Below are 19,921 nucleotides of genomic sequence, written 5' to 3'. Positions count from 1 at the left end.
TGTCCTTCTAACTGCCTGAAAGTCAAACTGCCCTTCCCTCCCTGAGAGTTTGTGCTTCCCACCACCTGCTGGCCTGCCTGTGACTCACTCAGTCCGTCAGTCCGTCAGTCCGTCAGTCTGTCGGTCTGTCAGTCTGTCAGTCTGTCGTTACCTTATGGGAACTGTTGGCCTGTTTTGTGCATACATGTGCGCATTTTGCACAGTTCAGGTGATATGGCTCTTGTGTGAGTGTGAAACCTTCAAACTCATCCAATACTGTGACCAAACAGAATCGCTCTGGGGAGGATTTCTGAAAGCTTAATGTCAATTTCCTCCCTTCCTCTGCTGCTACCTATCGACATTTAATTTAATACTGTAGGACAGCGCTGAAATCCCACAGGAAGGAGGAAAGTGAAAGACCACAGCAAAGATAAGGTTAAAACAAATTGTGCTGGAAATTGTCCATGCATTAAATCTGACATAAAGAACGAGCATGTTATTGTTTTCAGTGATGACTTTACACTTTCACGTACAGTACAAATAATTGATTTATAGAGACTGTAACATCTTGAAGATATGAAGAGGACTTTTCTGACAGTTTTTGTCAGAAAGTGATGACTTATTAACTGTTTTAGTTGTGTGAATGTTTTAAATGTTGACTACATTTAATGTGAAATTGGAAGCTAGCTTTCATTTCAAAGTTTAATCTTTAAATTTAAGCTTTAGTATATTTTTACAGCAGCGTGACCACTTATGCTTCACATTACTCTACAGTTTAACTATTTTTAATTCCTCTTGATTATTCGAAATAAATGTCACCTCAAAAGGGCCATTGAGGGAACAGGCATTAAAGCGTGGGATGTGAAGGAAAAGTCACATTAGTAAAGGATTTACCTTTTAGACTAATAAGATGCTGCCAACTGTTAAGTACCAATGTAAAGATGGCCTTGCAGGAGTGAATGAGAGTTTGAAAGAGACAGATGAGTATATGGGGGGAAATAAGGAGAGAATGAAGCGTATTTTTCACAAACAAGATGCATATTACTACAAGATTCAAGGTATACAAAGTATTCAGTTGCTGTGTGTAGTCTGATGCTCAATTTGATTAGGTTTTTCTTTCTTGTATTTTCTAATAATTTGACGAAAGGAGAATAGCACAGCCTTAATTTGTGACTAAATTTTGTATTGTTGGTAAGCACTTAATCCTGAAATACACAGACAGACTGTTTGTGCGTCTCCCAGGTCATAACATTTAAAGAGAGAGCAGTATAAAAGAGTGATTATGAGCTATTTATCTGAAAGCTGTCAACCCTTTCACCTGAGCATTAGAGGAAAAAGGGTCCATTAATGTCTCTTGTTGACCAGATAACACTTAGGAAAAACAGACTGATATTGTTCAGTGAAGTGACTGTGATCACGGTAATCACAGCAGCTTCCTTTTAATGCTCCCATGTCCAAATAGCCCATTAACAATTTGAAATAAAATGATGCCATTATCGGTGAAAGGAAAGACGCTCTGCAGGGTTTATTTTTTCCAACTGCATTTGTGGAAATAATAGCATGGGTGTGATAGTGTTTTTAATTCAATGTCGGCTCAAATTATGACTTGAAAGATGTTTTAGTTTTTGCCACAGCTGCACTGGGAGACTGTCTCCCACACTGTTTTGCGTCAGTGAATTGCAGCTCGGTGTTTGAAGCCTAAACAGGGGTGAAGCTCAATGAATAGCTAATCAGTTTTTAGACACTTAAGGCAAATGTGTTTCATCTATTAAAAACTCTGATAAGCTCAGACCTTTTCGTGGTTTTAACCCAAAGAGAAGGCTGTGGCTGACTTCCAAATACTCTAAAGTGGTGAACTTGAACGGTGGAGAGGTCCCATATAGATATAATTTAGCCATATATTTAAACACTATCCGTTAGCCCTGGCCTTATTGCAGGACCCAACACATCAAGCCATGTATGCTGTTTTTAGCATACATTTTTTTATTATATAGATGGCTTTCTTGTATACAAAGATTACTGGGTGCGTGCGCATTCAGGGGGTTAAACCGCTTTGGAAGCCGTTGTAATCAACAAATGCACAATATCTCCTGAAGATTTTTTTTTTTAAATTGTGCCTAATTAGGCACAAAGATCCCCCTCAAATATATTCCAACATCAGCCGATTGATCTTATCACAGATATGTTGGTATCGGCATACATAAATAAAAAAACATATTATAAATTGCAGTGCAGATATGCCAGAGATAAGACATGTTTCAGGTAATGTAGAAACAGTGTTGCCATTACAAGTTGATTTTTGTAAATGTGTAAAATGTTGGTCACAGTTCTTGAATAACCAAGTGAAATGTGTTTATTTGTGTAATTTGTATAGCCTATGTTAAAGGAAAATGGCAGACATATAATTTTCAGATTTTTTTAACTCTCAAATACTGATCCTCAACAATCCACTACTGGCCTAGCCCTACCCTTCACAAAAACTAACACACTCTGGGACACTACCCAAACACTATGAAAAGACCTATTTTACAAGCACTGGGAGACACTAAAAACACTGTGGGAAACTCTCTCTGTGGAAGTTGCTATAAATAACATCACAGACAACCTAGTTACAGAAATAAATTAAACTTTTCATCACTTACATATAATGTAGGCTATAGCTAAGCCTCTTAATCATTTCCAAACAGAAATTTGAAAGAAAAAACAAAACCCAACTGCGACGTTAGTGTTCATGAGAACAGTTTGTCATACATCACTCCCACCTTGAGTGCAAGCGTTTAATGAACGTTAAGAATGGGTGTTATCCAGAGTTGTATGCAAGAGAGTCCACTGTAGTGAGTGAGACGGTGTTAATTGCGGTTGTCATGTGTAATGCATTTAAGAACTTAGCGTGAACAACATTATACCTTGTAAAAAAAAAAAGGAGCTTATAGAAAATTTAGCAAAAAACACAAAGCATAGGCAACACAGACACACTTATATATATATATCAGTACTTCAGCATAATATCATAGAGAGAAGCATACAGTATACACATTCAGCTAAACAGCTGTCCAAGCATACTATGTCAGGATAAAAAAAAATCTAAATGACGTTCTGCTCAGTTTGCCTCCAAGATTGTGCTGACAGTGCAACACTGCAGACGGGTAATCATATTCCAGAGGACCTTAGGGCACATAGCAGCACGCTAACACTTCCCAGTAATATAGACTATCAGCTGAGTGATTATAGTAGATGACGGCTTCGACAGTACCTGCCCAGTTTAGGCACATGGTTTAATAGATATTGTCAACATGATGTGGTATTTGCATCGTTTTTATCTTTGGTATCTTTGGTGCTTAATGCTCGTCACTATGATGTGCATGCACTACATCCTCAGAAATTACTTACCAGTCAACAAATAGTCCAGTACTGCAACACCTTTATAAGAAACTGGTCTTAAAAAAGGGGACAATCCATTGATTTTACACATGAAGTTCAGTTTACTCGGCGTGAGGAGTAGGCCTACAACTCAGAAACAGTTATTGTTGCGGCTGTTAGAAATGTAAACTAATTCCTGTATACTAGGATTTTTTTCCAGGAAAGATCAGAAAATGTAAAAAGCCTTCATGATGGCTTGAGCTAATGTTGCAAAACATAAATTGGCAGTAGGGACCAGTTAAAGGGGAGCATGGCTTCTATGAAAATGTTTTCGATCCTTACTTTTATTACGTAGATAAGTACATAATTGGCTACGCAATTGGACGGATTAAAACAGGAACAATTGGTGGTATATGGACAGAAATGGACTTATTTTTGAGGCGAGCAAGTCCTAACCTATACAATATTCATGAAGTGACAGCAGTAAGAGAGAATGACACTGGTTTTAGCTGCAGCCTTGGCAGACACACCACAGAGGCAATCATTAATCATTTAGACTTCCCTACAACCACATTGTGCATTAGAGACTTAGTGTACAGCAAGCACACATGACATTAAATGTCTGTGTGTTTGTGAGTGCGAGTGTGACAGCAGCACCGGGTTTCTGTACAAAACTGCTGACATTTGGACAAACAAGCACGAGGGTTCATCACTGCACAGTGTGAGCTGTTTTAGAGGAAGTGAAAGGTGGCTGACTGGGATCAGTGAAGAGAGAAACATGAAAGAGATGTAAATGATCGAGGTTGGCAATGACAGCAAATGCCACAGAAGAAGTCAGAGACACGCGAAGGGTAAAGATAGAGAATCACAGAAAAAGGATAAGAGGGAGAGAGAAGGGGGTGAGAGATGGAGACAGAAACAGACATTTGACATTTAAAACGTCTTTAATAAGTCACTGAAGCGTCGTATAACACGACAGACAGGAGCGGGGAGTAAAAATAACCAAAAACATCGACATAGGAAGCTGAGACACACCATCAATTTGTAAATGTAAAAGCAGCACATCATGAAAACCTGCAGAACACATAGCACAACCCACATACCAGACATTTTCAAGAGCCAAACAGAAAAAGAAAATACAAAAAACCATCGCCAGACCATCTTGCGATGGGATAACACCAGCCGTGACGCCAAATCGGGCCAGTGGGCATAAAGAGGGGGCGCCAATCTATTCAATTAAATTCTATGTTTATATACTATATACATTATATAATGGAATTTTAATTCCTGTTTATGTTTTGACCAATTTATTGCTGCATTAAAAACCAAGATACTGGTGTACGATATAAATAAGGAACAATTCAATAAATATATACTGTATCTATGTATTTATTTGTTTTACAAACTTAGGAAAGCAATGTTTAAATCAGGCCTGATGTTGCCTCACACATAAGAATGATCCCAGTCACTTCCACACAGTGAGGCATACAGCTTATTAATTAAACACTGGTATCGGATCAGTACAGACAAACATATAGACACCTGGCAATGTACGCTTCTGTGGTAATTCCCTCTACAGTAGGTGTCTCCAGGACCACATTTCACCTTGATGACACACACAGACTCACAAGGTGAAAACAATACCAGCCGCACACTGTCGCGGCTGGTAAAAACTGAGACATCCAGAGGGCACAGCAGAGACACAACGCAGGCTGGTGTGACCAGCTCGATCCTGGCTGGCAAAGACGGATGCCCAGAAATAGCGGCAGCCTCCGCCTCTAGTTTGCCCAGCCCTGCCTGCTGTGACATTACCTGCCTACCACCACATAATCATGATGAATCGCTCTGGGGCTTGCCGCCGACCGCCGACCGCTCACACCGCCAAACAATGAGTGGCTATGGCAAACATCGCCACACCGGGCAGCCTCTCTCCCTTTATCTTCCCTCTTTTTCTGTCATGATGCTCTCATTTTTTTCATTATTTGTTATTTTCTCTGCTTCTCTCTTTTCCTCTTTAGCAGCATCTCGCTTCTCCTCTGTCCTTGGCTTCTGTTCCCTCTCCACATTGTCTTTCCTCTACCCCTACTCTTCTCGCCTTCTTTTCTCTCTCTTTTGTATTTTCTAATGCATCTATGTCCTCCATCTCTTCTTTTAACTTCAAGGGGGGCAGACACCAAAGAAAGAAAGCTGGAGGTTCAATACATCGAAGGACACTGGAGGGGATTTAAGCCTGCATGGGACAGACCTTACAATATTAGTCAAATTGATGATATTTAAAAATTCTAGTATGCTCTTGAATAATTAGATGGTTAATGATGTCAGTCTGCTGCAGTGTGAACTGTATTCATTCTGCTCTGTACATCTAGTAATAAGATACAACTCAACACTTCAGACTTCAGGGGTTTGCCAGATGAACTGTAGTTCTGAGGCAGGAAAGACATTTATGTGAAATTTCATAGTGTTGCCAATATATTTCTTCATGACTTCTGTGTTTTCCACGTCATCTCTCAGCATAAGAAATTTTGGTGGCGAGGTTGCTACAGGGGTGAGTATGATATATTTGGAGTATTATACTCCCATAGTAGGAAGACTGTGGAGGGCATTTTCTGAATTTAATACTAAGCCAAACCACATTACTCTCAGCAGTTTGTTTTAATCTACTACGGGGATCAGGGTTGGAAAGAAAACATTGTTTATCATCACTTTTCTCCTAAAATCAATATCTGACAACGGGGATGAATTACATATTCTGCAATAACAAAGAGGGTAGCATCGCCCGCCTCGGATTTTTCCAAATCACACCACGGCTGCAAAATCGTCCCCATTTCTCAAAGACAGACGAAATAACACGGAACTAAAAGAAGAACGTCTTCTGAATGTAATGACACTAGTCGACAGAGTGCCTGCAAGAGCTGGTAAAATTCGAGATGGTGAATTTATGTCACGACTTCCCGAGCAATTACCAGCGTTTCCCCTTCACTTTGCTCCTCTAGGCTACTGTCTAAATAAAGAAATGATGCTTGAGAGGCAAACGGCACCTTGAGAGGTAAACAGTGTAGCACTTTAATATTGTATGACGGCTCAGCCTCTTTGTGAGAACCAATGTGAGCAATCTAGTGCTGAAGAGCTGACTAAACGGACTTTCGTTGTTCTAAGCACGACGACAATAAAGATACTATTCTGTAAGTCAGTCATCCAAGTGGGTAGAGAGAGAAAGAGAGACAAAGGTCAGGGGGTTAACAAGACAACTTAGCTGGGCCATCTTCTCCCTGATTTGTCTCATTCCCAAGCATCTGTCAGCTCCTTTGTGGAGCTGCCATCTTGGACCACTCCACTCCCAGCTGATCCCTATTACTGGTGAGGAAAGCAGCCTTATTACACATGCTGAGGAGCTGCTTAGTGAATGTGTATGTGTGCGTTTAACTGTGCATGAGGGAAAGACAGTACAAAGGCTATGGGGGGAAAAGGGCAGCTGTGGGAGGGAAAGTATGAAGGAGGTAGGCAGAGAAATAACACGCACTAATGTCCAATAAAGGCAAACAGCCATTACATCCCTAAGTTGCAAGACTGCAGCTGCTAAAAAGAGCACTTTCCTTTCTGATGACAACTCAGAACCATTTTCTGGTCAATTACTTTAAATAAAGTATAATGGGTGAGCGGTCACACTGGGAGAGAGGAGAAAGGAGGGGAGGAGAGAGGATTGATGATGTGTTTTAATGCTAATACATCCCAAACCAATACATCAGGAGTGTGATCAGTGCTCCTTTATTCACTCCCATACCATTTCATTCTGGTTATTTCATCTGTGACCCTTCTCCTCCCCTCCACTCCTCCTCTCTCTCCACACCACTGCCTCTGGGGCTCTGGCTTTCCTTTACAAAAACACTCTTTTCTCTCACTAGAAAAATCTATCTCTTGTGACAGATAAAGTGTAATCAAAGGTTCAAAACACCACCAATCCAAGATCTAAAGGTGAATGGTGACTGATATTCAACACAATGTAACAAGCTTATAAAGGACACATTCATCAATGCAATGTGCTCCAGTTGGACCCATCGCTTTATAAATGTACAACATATTTCAGTAACACAGTCGATGTTGTTGCATAAATGGAGAAATGAAAGCTGTAAAGTTTTTATTGCCTGTAGAGTTGAATTTACTCCTCCAATAATCTGGAAGAGAAAAGCACATTTCTGACTACAGTGTTCCGGTGAAAAGTAAATTATTTAGTCTCAGGAGGATACTAAGACTATGTTGCAATAGCAAGGAAGCCGACTGTTTCAAGTATTTCCTTGTTTTCAACTATCAAAAGTCATTTTTGCTCACCAATCTGATGTGCCAGTATGGTGGCACTGTCTTTTCAACTCAATACAATGCACTTATTGTCTGCTTGTGAAGAAAAATGACTATAATTACAGAGGAAAAGTGCCACAGAGATATGGGGGTGAGCAATCCACACACAAAGCCCTGGCATTTTAATAGAAATTGAACAGTTCAGTCGTGGGTTAATTGTGACAGGTAGGCTGAAGAGGACATTCTTGCTTCTTCTTGCCAGGCTTTTTGTTTGGAGGGCCGTCATTTTTTTTTTTTTATCTGACTGCCTTTGACTCGAAAAAAACAATGCATAAAAGTTTATTTAACACCGGAGTCATTTCACTGTCTCGCAAAAACAAAGTGTTTCTGTCTAATCAGACAGAACAGATTGTGTTTGAGAGAGAGAGAGAGAGAGACGGAGAAAGAGGAGGGAGAATTGTTTAAATTTATAGTCTTGTATTTACCTTTTCCTTTGACAAAACTATACAGAAACTGATGCAATATATTCTAAGGATCATCCAATTATCGGTCTGGACGATTATCGGCTGCAATATTTAGCATTTTTATGATTGTCCGAATCGTTTTTTGATCCGACTGCAGATTAAATTAATTAAATCTAAAATGTGCTACTTTGGCTCTGATGCAGCCGTGTGTCTCTGTGTGTAGTCCTCTGAAGCCTCACTTGATGTCCCACCCACAGTACAATCTGATTGGTTAAGGCCTTTAAACACCAGGGGCATGACAAATAAACGGCATGATAGTGCAAAATACTCGCCTGCTAATATTTTGAATTCAAAATATTCATACCAGTAGCGATGCAAACTTGTGACAGTTGCAACACTTTTTCAATAAAAGGTTTGAATTAATCGCATGAAAAAATGCAGCACTAATGAGACGTGATAGAGACATTTCCTACGCCAGACATATATATAACACGAACTTGCCGAGGCGAATTCAGAAGCAGAAATGTACATTCAATATTCTGAAAAAATACCTTCATAGCGAGGCATTTGGAGAGGCTATGACTACATACCATCAACCATCACAGCACAGCGAGACAGAATCACCTTTGAGCCATGTGAAGCCACATTACAAAACAGGCTTGTCAGTGTAAGGACCAAGTATCTTTTCATGAACGAACTTTCAATTAAACCAATTATAAACACACAGACACACTGCACTGCATATACCCTTACAATACAAAACAGTGTGAACATTATGTGCTTTCACTTGCAAACAACACCTTTTGTCAGTCTTTCCTTGACACCTTGTTAGAGGAAATATCACCTCTGAAAAGGATGTAATTGTCGTATACAAGAGTAAGTATGCGTCTGTACATTAGAATGCACAAAGGCCCAGACGAGCTCTCGCTGATAAAAAGGATGTTTCATTTTCAGTGTGCGATGACGAATGTCAATCGATTAACAATAATGAGCTCGAAAAACCTGGGTAAGCACCATTATCGGAGTGTGCAAAAACAATGCTGAAATTGCAGAAAGATTAATAGGATTTTTTGCTGACAGGGAACAGAGTTGTAATAGCAAAAGCTGTGGACCATGGATAAAATAAACAGAACATTTCATTACACTAGAGTAAGTTAAAATTAAAACTCATCTGTTGTGACATGGACTTGATGGGAAATGCTATGCTGGCCACAATGGTTGTGGGTGGCAAAATACTGCTCGTTCCTTCAGGGACAAACAGAGAGAGAGACAAAGAGAGGTGGAAAGCAGCGAGGTTGTGTATGAGTACTCAGCAGTCGGGTTGAAAGGTCGGATGAGTATATAGGAGGAGCGCACAGAGGAGGAGGACTAAATGACTTCGAGGGCAACAACAGACAATACATCAAACTGCAAATGGAAAGAACAAAGGCAAAGCCGGGGAGTACATTACAAATCGGAAATTGAGGCTCCTATCTGACACCTCCAAATTTATGGATCAGGAAAATATGCAGTGGGTGACTCACAATCACATTACTGGTTTCATGGTAATAATAAAGTGTAAATGGCCTCATCAGCCCTATGCCCACAGTTCATCTTTCATGTGGACACACACAAAATTATAATAACAAAACTGTGAATAACACAAATGAGGTCATTAAGTCCCTGGAGAACACTTCCTGTTACAGTCACTAGTGACATGGAAAAGTCAATATTTGTGCATGTGCTCAACTATAGCAGGTTTTGATCTGCTAAGTAGAAATATAAGCATGATTTTGGCAGTCTAATATACATACTGTATGTAGGCAGAATGTTTTTTGACATCATTGGACAAACATTCCATAATAACCTTTCAGCATATTGTGTTCTGAGAGGAAGCTAGACTTCTGCACCTCCTCATGGCTCTGTTTTCAGGCTTTAAAAAGTCTAGCCCGTGACGGGAGACTTTTGCCAATCACAGGTCATTTCAGAGAGAGAGTGTTCCTATTGGCTGTGCTCCGGCTTGTTGGCGGTAATTGACAGCCGGCTCAGAGACGGCAAGCTCCAGCTCGGCACTGATTGGTTGTTTTCCTCCTGTCAGATGCCATTAGAAGCACCGGAGGACACCGGAGGACACCGGAGGACACAGAGGCACATGATTTTTTTCACATTACCTGTCTCATGCACTACTGTCAGTGACGTTTATAGTTTTATAAAAATAACTTTTTTTAATCATATTTGCTCCATTTCTGCCTACTGCAGCTTTAATATATGAGGAGGACACTTGTTTAAGGACATGAAAATTACAGTGTGCAGACTGTGTTAATTTGTATTTAGACTTCTGCAACAGCCAAATGAAAAACTCTAGAAAGCGCCTTTTTATGTCCCTTTATATTTTATATATTTATTTTTTGACAAAAACACGTCATAACTTCCCCAGCTTTGCTGTGCACAATGAAAAAAAGGTGACCAGAAAAAAAGACAGAACACGCCACAAAAAAAAGAAGAAAGCAGAAGAAGAAAGTGTGTTTTGTCGTTAAACACACTTTTTTCCACAGGACCCAGAATTTTAGAAAGAAAACTGAAAAATAAACCAGTTTCTCTTATTCCCACTGGGGAATTTTAATTAAACAACAAACGTCTCCATGCAAGAATATTTGAAAAGAAATACTGCCGTTTTCTCATTACAGTATATGATTATTCATTTCAGAACTTAAAAACTTTTTGCACTTCAGTGTGGATTTATTAAGTGTCGGGCACATGTTTTTGCGCCTGACAAGACTTTCATAAATGAAAATGTATTCCATCAAAGAGGACATTTTTCAGGAGGAAATTAAATTAGAAAGGAATCAAATTAAATTGATGTCTAGGTTGTTCTGACAGGAATATATATACACATACATGTTTTGTTTTCAAACTAATCTGCTTTTAATTTGTCAATTTGTGTATCGTCCCAGCCCTACTAACTACATCATCTAAATGATTTATAAATGCAACAGAAGAAGAGACGGAGTAAGGGACGGAGAGCAGACAAGGCAAAAAACAAAAGGAGGCATGAAGGGCAACGGCAGAGGTGAGGACATGCTCTCTGTAGTGAGGTGAGGCTCGAGACTGGCAGATTTACAAAAGGAGGAGTAGATGAAAATATGAAAGTGATCTGAGAGGAGAAACTGGGATATTTGCACTGACACACACACAAATCCAAACCCTCATATCTAATGTGCTGCTGCCAGGAGGGGAGAAGAAAAGAGAGGCAAAGTCAGTGACACCAGCGGAGACAGGTGGGGTCCTTGAGGAAGAAACAGGAAGACAGACAGAGAGAAGCAGATAACACTTCTGACTGATGACTCATGAAAATTAAAACCTTTCTTCTTAAGGACATGCTTTCATTTTCCCTCCCTGCTGTGATTCCTTTCTTCCTGAGCAGTGATTGTAGCTTCAGGTACACCAGGTGCATCAGTCTGTGTATGCATGCGGACGTGACTGAAGGTGTGAGCAAAAACCATACAGACTCTTTCTTTCTTGTCTGTTTTTCACACACTCACAAACACACACACACACACGGTTATGTTCAGCCTCCTCTCAAGATATTCTTTTGTTGTGATTTGTTTTTCAGTCACACACTGAGTTGCCTTGTAGGCACAGTATTAGAAAACTTAAAAGAATTCCCTTTGGCATGACTTGCCGTAGGACCTGTGATGTTACACTGTGTAGTTTCACTTTGTAGCCTACCTCTCCAATATTCACGCAAACCTGAGGTTGTAAAACATCTCCAGAATCATATCTCATGATGGAAAACACATGGCTCTTTCATGATTGCCACTGGAGGGAATCAGAAGCAATAAAAAAAATCAAATATAAAGCCATTTCAAAGCTTATGTGGGGCTTTGGACTGACTATACAAGAAACCCACACAGGACAACTTGAAAGGGAGATGAAGGAGATGACTCAATTGGTGTGTGCGTGTGGGCGTGCGTGTGAATCTGTGCGCGTTTCATATATTTGGCTGGAAACGAACGCACGCTACAATGTTAACACATTTTATTAGCTGTACAAATACACAGCAGGTTAATAAGTTTGTATTGGAATTATAATTAAAGCAGTGTGCAGTGGTGCGTGCCTTCATAACTTCAGGCTTTATCATGAGTCACAACAGACCGCGGCCTATTGTTTAATAAAGGATTGCTAGGCCTGTGTACATAGAGACCATAGATAACACTTCAATGACACCAGCTCATGGACACCGCAGAGGAACAGCGCCTCAGTTCAGTCTGGAAGTCGCTGCTGCAGCTGAACACTGCTCTATTCAGCCAAACTCTGACTGACTGAGTACAAGCCATTTTCAAAATTGGTAAATCTGAATGCTTATCTGAGGACTAAAAGAATAGCTCACAAGAAAAAAATTCCACTAAAACAAAACCTCCCTAGAAGTTCAGGGGCACCTCCTCCCTATTTGCCCTTGTATCTGCTCTCGCTGCCAGCACTAAGGCTATTTTTCAATGTTTTACAGTAATGTCCGTGAGAGCAAACAAGCTAAAACAAAAGAATCATTGGGCATCATTGGGAAAAATGTTACTAGATTTTGCTTTAGAGAAAAAGAGATTTTTTAAGAGACGATGATGAAACTAATAAAATTATACCTCGAGCGACTGCACTCATGTATTTAATAATGGAAATCAGTGGAGGCCACTGATTTATTATTAGAATCCATTTGCTATAACTTGCTTCAATTGCACCAGAAGCACAAATCCCAAGGATAAGAATATTTCGTAAATGAAGCCTTTTGTCATTGAATGAAATAGGTTACCATTTCCTGCGCCCTGTTCTTCAAACATGGCTTAACCGATTCAGGCTGTCCAGTCAAGAATGGGGATAAACCTTATGACTGAGTAAATACACTAGGCAACACTACTGGCAGTAGGCGACTTCGCAAATCCAGCAAGAAAGTCATTTGTCGCATGTTCTTGTACCAAAAAAAACATAGATGGTGACTAGCATTGCACACACACAAGTGACGTCATCAGTCGCCGATATCTGTCGCAAATAACAGTCCAGCACATACACTCTTCTAAGTCGGTGTTGCCAGGTCATTTTGCCGGGGCTAAAGCCCCAAATGTTTTGAGTGTAGCCCCGACAGAAAACGAATTGTATGTTCCTTACAGAACCGACTGTCAACATAAATGCAGGTCTCTAAGCCAACTGTGTGTGCAGGGGTCTGACGGTCAGCGTTGAGTGACTTACAGCGGGAAGAGGAGAGGGTAAATGGCAGAGTGTCTTGTCTTCTTCATGATTGTAGCGCACGCACTACACTACATTAACTGCACCTGAAAATTGTGTGCATGTGAGTGAAAGGAAACCCTTTTAATATTTCAATAAACTAATATTAACATACACAGATGGAAGAAAAAACTCAGATCTCCCTTCTTAAGTAAAAGTAGTAATACTACAGTGTAAAATACTAGCTACTAGTAAAAGTCCTTCATTCAAAATATTAAGCTACTTAAGTAAACGTACATACGTATTAGCATCAACATATACTTTAAGTACCAAAAGTAAAAGTACTCAATATGCAGAATAATATATAAATATTATTGTATTCTAATCAATGATGCATTAAAGTGTTCATCACTTTAATGTTGCAGCTGGTAAATGTGGAGGTCATTTTAATCTTTTCAGCATTGGTATCGGTATCAGACATTAAAAAGTGGTATCAAGCCATCTCTAGTAAGGTCACAGTTCAGGAAAGTTGGTTTCTGTCCCATTCTTTGTGTTTCTAACTCCACATGCACAGCGTGTTTCTCCTTCTTTTGCTTATTTCTGCTCTTCCCTCTTCCATTACAGGTTCACCTCTCTCTCTGTCTCCTCTACAGCACCACCTTACTCATTTACTGATAACCTGCCGAAGGGGAAAATATGCGTGTCTTTATCAAGAACTAAAAAACTGTTCACTCAGATAGTTTCAAAGTACAGGAGTGTCCGAGAATGTGAATGTGTGTCCATGCATCAGTGGGAGAGCGGGGCAGTGTGTGTGCGTGTGTGTGTGTGTGTGTGTGTGCGTGTGTGAGGGCGACTCTCAGAAGTCAGCACTGCATGCAATGTTTATCCACCACATATTGAGCAGTGCTGACCAGAGAGCCCCACTGGGGCCATTGGACCAGCTGGTGTGATACTGGCGTATACACAAGCCCACACACAAACACATCTCTCTCTCTCTCTCTCTCTCTCTCTCATACACACACACACTCATTCTCTCATCACCACATATACATCATCCTATGGCAGCCCTTCCATTTCGCTCCTCTCCTCCACCTTACGCCTCATCAGACATATTATAATTAGCCGTGCTGAGTAATTAACATCCAAATTAGGACATTCATTTGCATATCTGCCCTCATTTGCATATACTTCCAGCAGCACACAGACCTGACATTCCCCTACACACACTTATAAATGCCAGTACAAAGCACAAGGGTACTCAGTCTTTTTCAACACATTGCCTGCCATTACAACTCACACACACACACACCTTTTTACATATAGCAAATAGTGCTGGGACGATACACCTCCCGATTGATTTTCAGCATATTTGTAGTCAGAGATGTCCTGAAGTCAAATATATCAGTCATTGTCAGGGGTTATTTAATTTTTTCCAGCAACCCAAAACTCAAAGAATAAAGACATTTCCCTCGGAAATTAGTGATATTTCTTTTTAATTTATAGGGGACATGTAATGTTTTATACTTCTGGTAAATATTATACAATCAATCTTTTTTCTATATATGTATTTTGTATATACAGTTCCCTTTGTTAACAGCTTATTTTGAAAACCGGACGTAGTCACACGTGTATACTTCCACTAACTTCATCAAGCTAAGTCTGTCGCTAGCTCTCCCGTTAGCTCCGTTCTCTTTATACATCCACGGTCAGCTCCATCGGGGCCGTTTGAATGCATTTAACATAAATGTCAGTATATGGGTTTTCTACAGTTGTAGCGTCGGCTGATTTGATTCTTTAGCCATGATGTCTAGCTCTGCTTTTCCTGCAAGTGTTTCCATACTTTACTGTAGGTGTAGTGTTAATCACTTTGGATTTAAACCTCTGCCATTTTCTACTTTTTCGTTTTGACTCATGGCAGCTGGCTGCCGTGTGTTTTGGTTGACGGATATGGAACGAATATGACGTCACGTTGCTCAGACTGCAACAATAAAAGCGGTAACTTCCTTCTACCTCAGCATAGACTCAAATGAAGCAAATATATCGATTCTGGCATTAAAAAAAATGTATTTCAAAATTTTAAAAAAAATTTAAAAAATTAAAAATCGCGATACATAGGTGAATCAATTTTTTTCCCATCCCTAATAGCAAACATGCATTTTTCTCCTTTGTGAGGCATTAGAGAACAAAAACTGGGGAGAGTAAAGGAGAGAGAAGGTTTGGAGGTGGACAGAGGTTGAGAAAAGGCACAACAGGAGTAAAAAAAAGAGAAGATCTGGACAGGCTAGGAAAGGGAGAGAATATAAATGGGACTGAGGAGGGCGTCGGTAATAGAGGTACCCAGGATAGAGTGAGAATGTGACACTCTCCAGATGAGAAAAGGCAAAGTAAGACAGAAAGAAGACTGCCTTGCCATTTATACAACTCACTTAAGCCCATAAAACTTTGGAATTGAATCCAGGGCAGTGGAGAGAGGAAGAGCAGCAGCTCTGGAAATCAGAATGAAGGTTGCTCGAGCTCGGAAGAAGAAGTGAGAAGGACGAAACATCTCTCTCTCTCTCTCTCTCTCTCTCTCTCTCTCTCTCTCTCTCTCTCTCTCTCTCTCTCTCTCTCTCTCTCTCTCTCTCTCTCTCTCTCTCTCTCTCTCAAAAAGAGCGACAGGACGGGCAGAGCAGTTCCCACATTGTTTCAGACATAGTTTCACAAGTCATTGCACAGAAGAGGAAAACCTGAGTTATGCTTCTACGTTCCACATCGCTTTCACGATTTATGTTCCAGCGAGGATAATGCAGCTAGACGGCTCTGTTGAAAAGACACCCATAAATCTGATCTTGTTTTCGATTTTTTTTTTTCTCCCTTTCTTTTTCTTTCAGCACCCCTCAAATCCTCTCAGTCTATGTTCGTTGGCATTCATCTGCTCTGGTCTATTTCCTGACTTCTTATGTAAAAGGTATTCAGCAGCAAGCCTTTGTCTCATGTATATGTACACAGTACTGCATTCTGCTGAGCTTGTAAATGCAAAATCTACACACACAGAAACTCACTCTCTGAGTCTCTATTATACAGCAAGCAAACATCCAGCCAGCACACTGAGGTCTTAATATATTCCTTTTCAATTGTTATGAGGAAATGGCTTTACTTAACAATACAAAGGCTTATCAAATCTTAGGAAATTACAATGATTTCTTTACTGAGTCAAAACAATTCAGTCATTTCATAAACATGATATTTGATCTTAAGACCAGATTATATACCTGTGCATTGCATAGCCAATGAGAACGGTTTATATGTGTATATATTAGGGTTGTCGAAGTTAATGTATAAATATAATAATAAAGTGTTAACGCAAATTCGTTTTAACGCCACTAATTTCTTTAACGCATTAACGCAACTTGTGATTTTTAGGTTGTAGTGGGCTCAGTTTTAAATCTATGAGTGAATATACTGGCATCTAGGGGTGTAACGATTAATCTACTACATCGATGTATCGATTTATATTCCTACGATCCAACTACATCGATAAGTACTCGCAAGTTGTCCTTCACGGGAGACGTATATCGATATAAAACCGATTTGAAATGCAAAAATCGCTTGTATAGATATTAAGGATTTGCAACTTGTATTTAAGGACGACAAACGTTATATGAAAGTGTTTTTTAGCACTGTTATTAGTAACAAAATTTTAAACGTTACTCCGGTTCACTCTCCAGACATGCGCCAGCTTGCCAGCTCTGCCCTCTGCAGCGTGAGCACGCATCCATGGCTCTGTCCCCCGTTAGCGGTGTGGAGGGAGACGGGCGTCGGTCTGCATGAGCTGCTGGCGCTGCAGTGAAGAGGAGAGTTTCAGGGGCTATCAATCCACTTGACGAGGGCAGCTTCACCCACAGGTGCTTTCCCCGTGCGCTGTCGTTTTTTTCATTCAAAGAAAATTACTTTTCTTTCCCCGTCACTAGCTTGTCGCGAAAGAGGTTAAATAACGGCCCAAACTTAGGCTAAATTTTGGCGAGGAACAACGGTCATGGCCATTTTCAAAGGGGTCCCTTGGCCTCTGACCTCAAGATATTTGAATGAAAATGGGTTCTATGGGTACCCACGAGTCTCCCCTTTACAGACATGCCCACTTTATGATAATCACATGCAGTTTGGGGCAAGTCATAGTCAAGTCAGCACACTGACACACTGACAGCTGTTGTTGCCTGTTGGGCTTCAGTTTGCCATGTTATGATTTGAGCATATTTTTATATGCTAAATGCAGTACCTGGGAGGGTTTCTGGACAATATTTGTCATTGTTTGTGTTGTTAACTGATTTCTAATAACAAATATATACATACATTTGCATAAAGCAGCATTATGCCCACTCCCATATTGATAAGAGTAATAAATACTTGACAAATCTCCCTTTAAAAGGTACATTTTGAATTGATAAAAAAAATGAGTGATTAATTTGCGATTAATCGCGATTAACTATGGACAATCATGCGATTAATCTTGATTAAATATTTTAATCGATTGACAGCCCCAATATATATACAGTATATGCACACATACACCAATCAAAGCTGAATCTCTACAGAAAACAGGCTCTTCTCTAAACTTAAACTAAACCTAGTTAGCCTTCCCTCTGGCTCCCAGCCATGTAGAGGTCTTTCATAAACAGGGAAAATAATGATAATGTTTGGTTGAGCGCAGACAGCCAGTCAGCAGCGCTCTCACTCCAGAGACCCAATTAATACCACTGTAACCGCCGCTGCCCTTCATAGACAGCGTCAACACCGTGTGTGTGTGTGTGTGTGTGTGTGTGTGTGTGTGAGAGAGAGAGAGAGGAAGATATGAGGATATCACAGGGTGAGTATGTGACTTAATACAACGCCCTGACCATGCTGCCCTCCCCAAGCACCAATCGATTATCATAGTTAGAAATCATCTTCAGATCACTGGCCAACCAGCCAATCATGACAAGCAACATAACCGCTCTTATCCTCAATAAATGTCGTATTTATGGTGGTAATCATTTCAAAAGCAACTGGGGCATGTAAGGTTGCCTCCAAGACACAGCGTTATGTGTAGAAGAGTTTCCCAGCAACCTTTAAGGGCGTCATAAATACTTACGTGTCAATATGGGAATTCCTATAGCAAGTGAAACTGTGGTGAGTTATGTCTATCATCAGAGCTCAAACTGTTAGTCATAATTGATTATGAATATGAATGATGACCCATCCCTCATGGGATTATTCAGACACATTAACTAACAACAAATCAAACACTCCAGCATGTTCGCCCACCATCATCTAACAGCACAACACACCAGCATCATCCATATACATAAACGTAAACATCATCCAGACACAATCGTGAACATGAACCTCCCACAAATAATGCTCCAGGATACATCCCACAATGGAAATACAACAAATAAGCAGTCACAGATTTATAATCACAGCCCCCTAAGTACGACAAGACACATATACAAATCCAAACATGACAAAAAAAAGGCAGTCTAAGGAATGTATCTGTATCTCTTTTCTCCTCCTATCCCATGCTTTAGAAAGATATTCAGAAAATACAAAAACATTATCAAAAAAGATATTCATTTAAATCATGATATAAAGGTAGGTAGGTAGGTACTTTATTAATCCCCAAGGGGACATTTCTGAGTTACAGCAGTGTGTGTGTGTGTGTGTGTGTGTGTGTGAGAGAGAGTGGGGTGTTGTTTAGTTAGTCCAGAGATGAGTTGTACGGTAAAAGGACAAAAACAAAAAGAATTTCGACATGCACTACCTACCTTTAAACATGCACTACCTACCTTTAAACATGAACTATCTGCAACCATCTTGGACTCTAACCACTGGTGCATTTTACACTTACTTTACACTATACATCCTATATACCACTTTATAGACTGCACATATGTACATATTACATTTATTTATTGTACATACTACATTTATTTATTGACTGACTGCACACACTGTGTTCACCCATTCACTCTGTATCTTTTATGTCTCTATTATTGTTTTTATAATTTTTGTATACCTTTGCCTCTCCTGTGTTTCACTCTGTTTGCTGATGTTGCTGCTTTGACACCTGAATTTCCCTTCAGGGATTAATAAAGGTTCATCTTATCTTGTCACTAACTAATCTTCTATCACAGTAGCGTGACGTCACAACAAAAGCTACAACTTCCCCACCAAACTGAACACCTGTCCAGGTAATTTATCCACCATTATACGTGAACTTTCAGTAACTAATCAATAAACAGAAATAACCCCAAGAAAATAACACACTATTGAATATTCAGAAGTTAATTAGAGTCAGCAACAACAAACAAAACACCTTGTTAAATGGCGACGAAGTTGTTGCACGGACGGCTGGTTGCTAGACAACTTGTTCAACTCAAACGGTTAAAAACAGTCAAACATTTCGATTTTATCCGTCTTTTTCTTTTTAAATGTTACCTACCTTTTCCGCCGAGAGCGCAGGAGTGGCCCCAAACGAGCCAAAACAGCAGAAAAGGGACCCGGAGTGTCTGCATGGTTGTCGAGCAGCAGCAGCAGTGTGTTGGTGGTGATGTCTCCTCTCTCCTTTCCTCTTCTCAAATACTGGAGCACCTCCGGAGAGCGAGGATGTTTTCAAC

The 19,921-nt window shown here is 40.1% G+C and overlaps 1 protein-coding gene across 2 annotated transcripts in view; it reads right to left on the bottom strand.

The window, feature by feature from the left end:
• Window positions 1-19,921, bottom strand: part of clstn2 (calsyntenin 2) — a 162,524-nt gene extending 142,603 nt beyond the window's left edge. For both annotated transcript variants that reach the window (XR_005209106.1, XM_037787175.1), the window contains exon 1: window positions 19,747-19,921. Coding sequence is in view for 1 of the 2 variants with exons in the window: in XM_037787175.1 (XP_037643103.1) it covers window positions 19,747-19,819 (73 nt within the window). In the remaining variant the exon portion in view is untranslated. The remainder of the gene's footprint in view (window positions 1-19,746) is intronic.

Source organism: Sebastes umbrosus, chromosome 12, assembly GCF_015220745.1.
Source record: "Sebastes umbrosus isolate fSebUmb1 chromosome 12, fSebUmb1.pri, whole genome shotgun sequence".
NCBI lineage: Eukaryota > Metazoa > Chordata > Actinopteri > Perciformes > Sebastidae > Sebastes > Sebastes umbrosus.
Note: the sequence above shows the minus strand (reverse complement) of the source record. Positions and strands in the feature narration are given on the sequence as shown.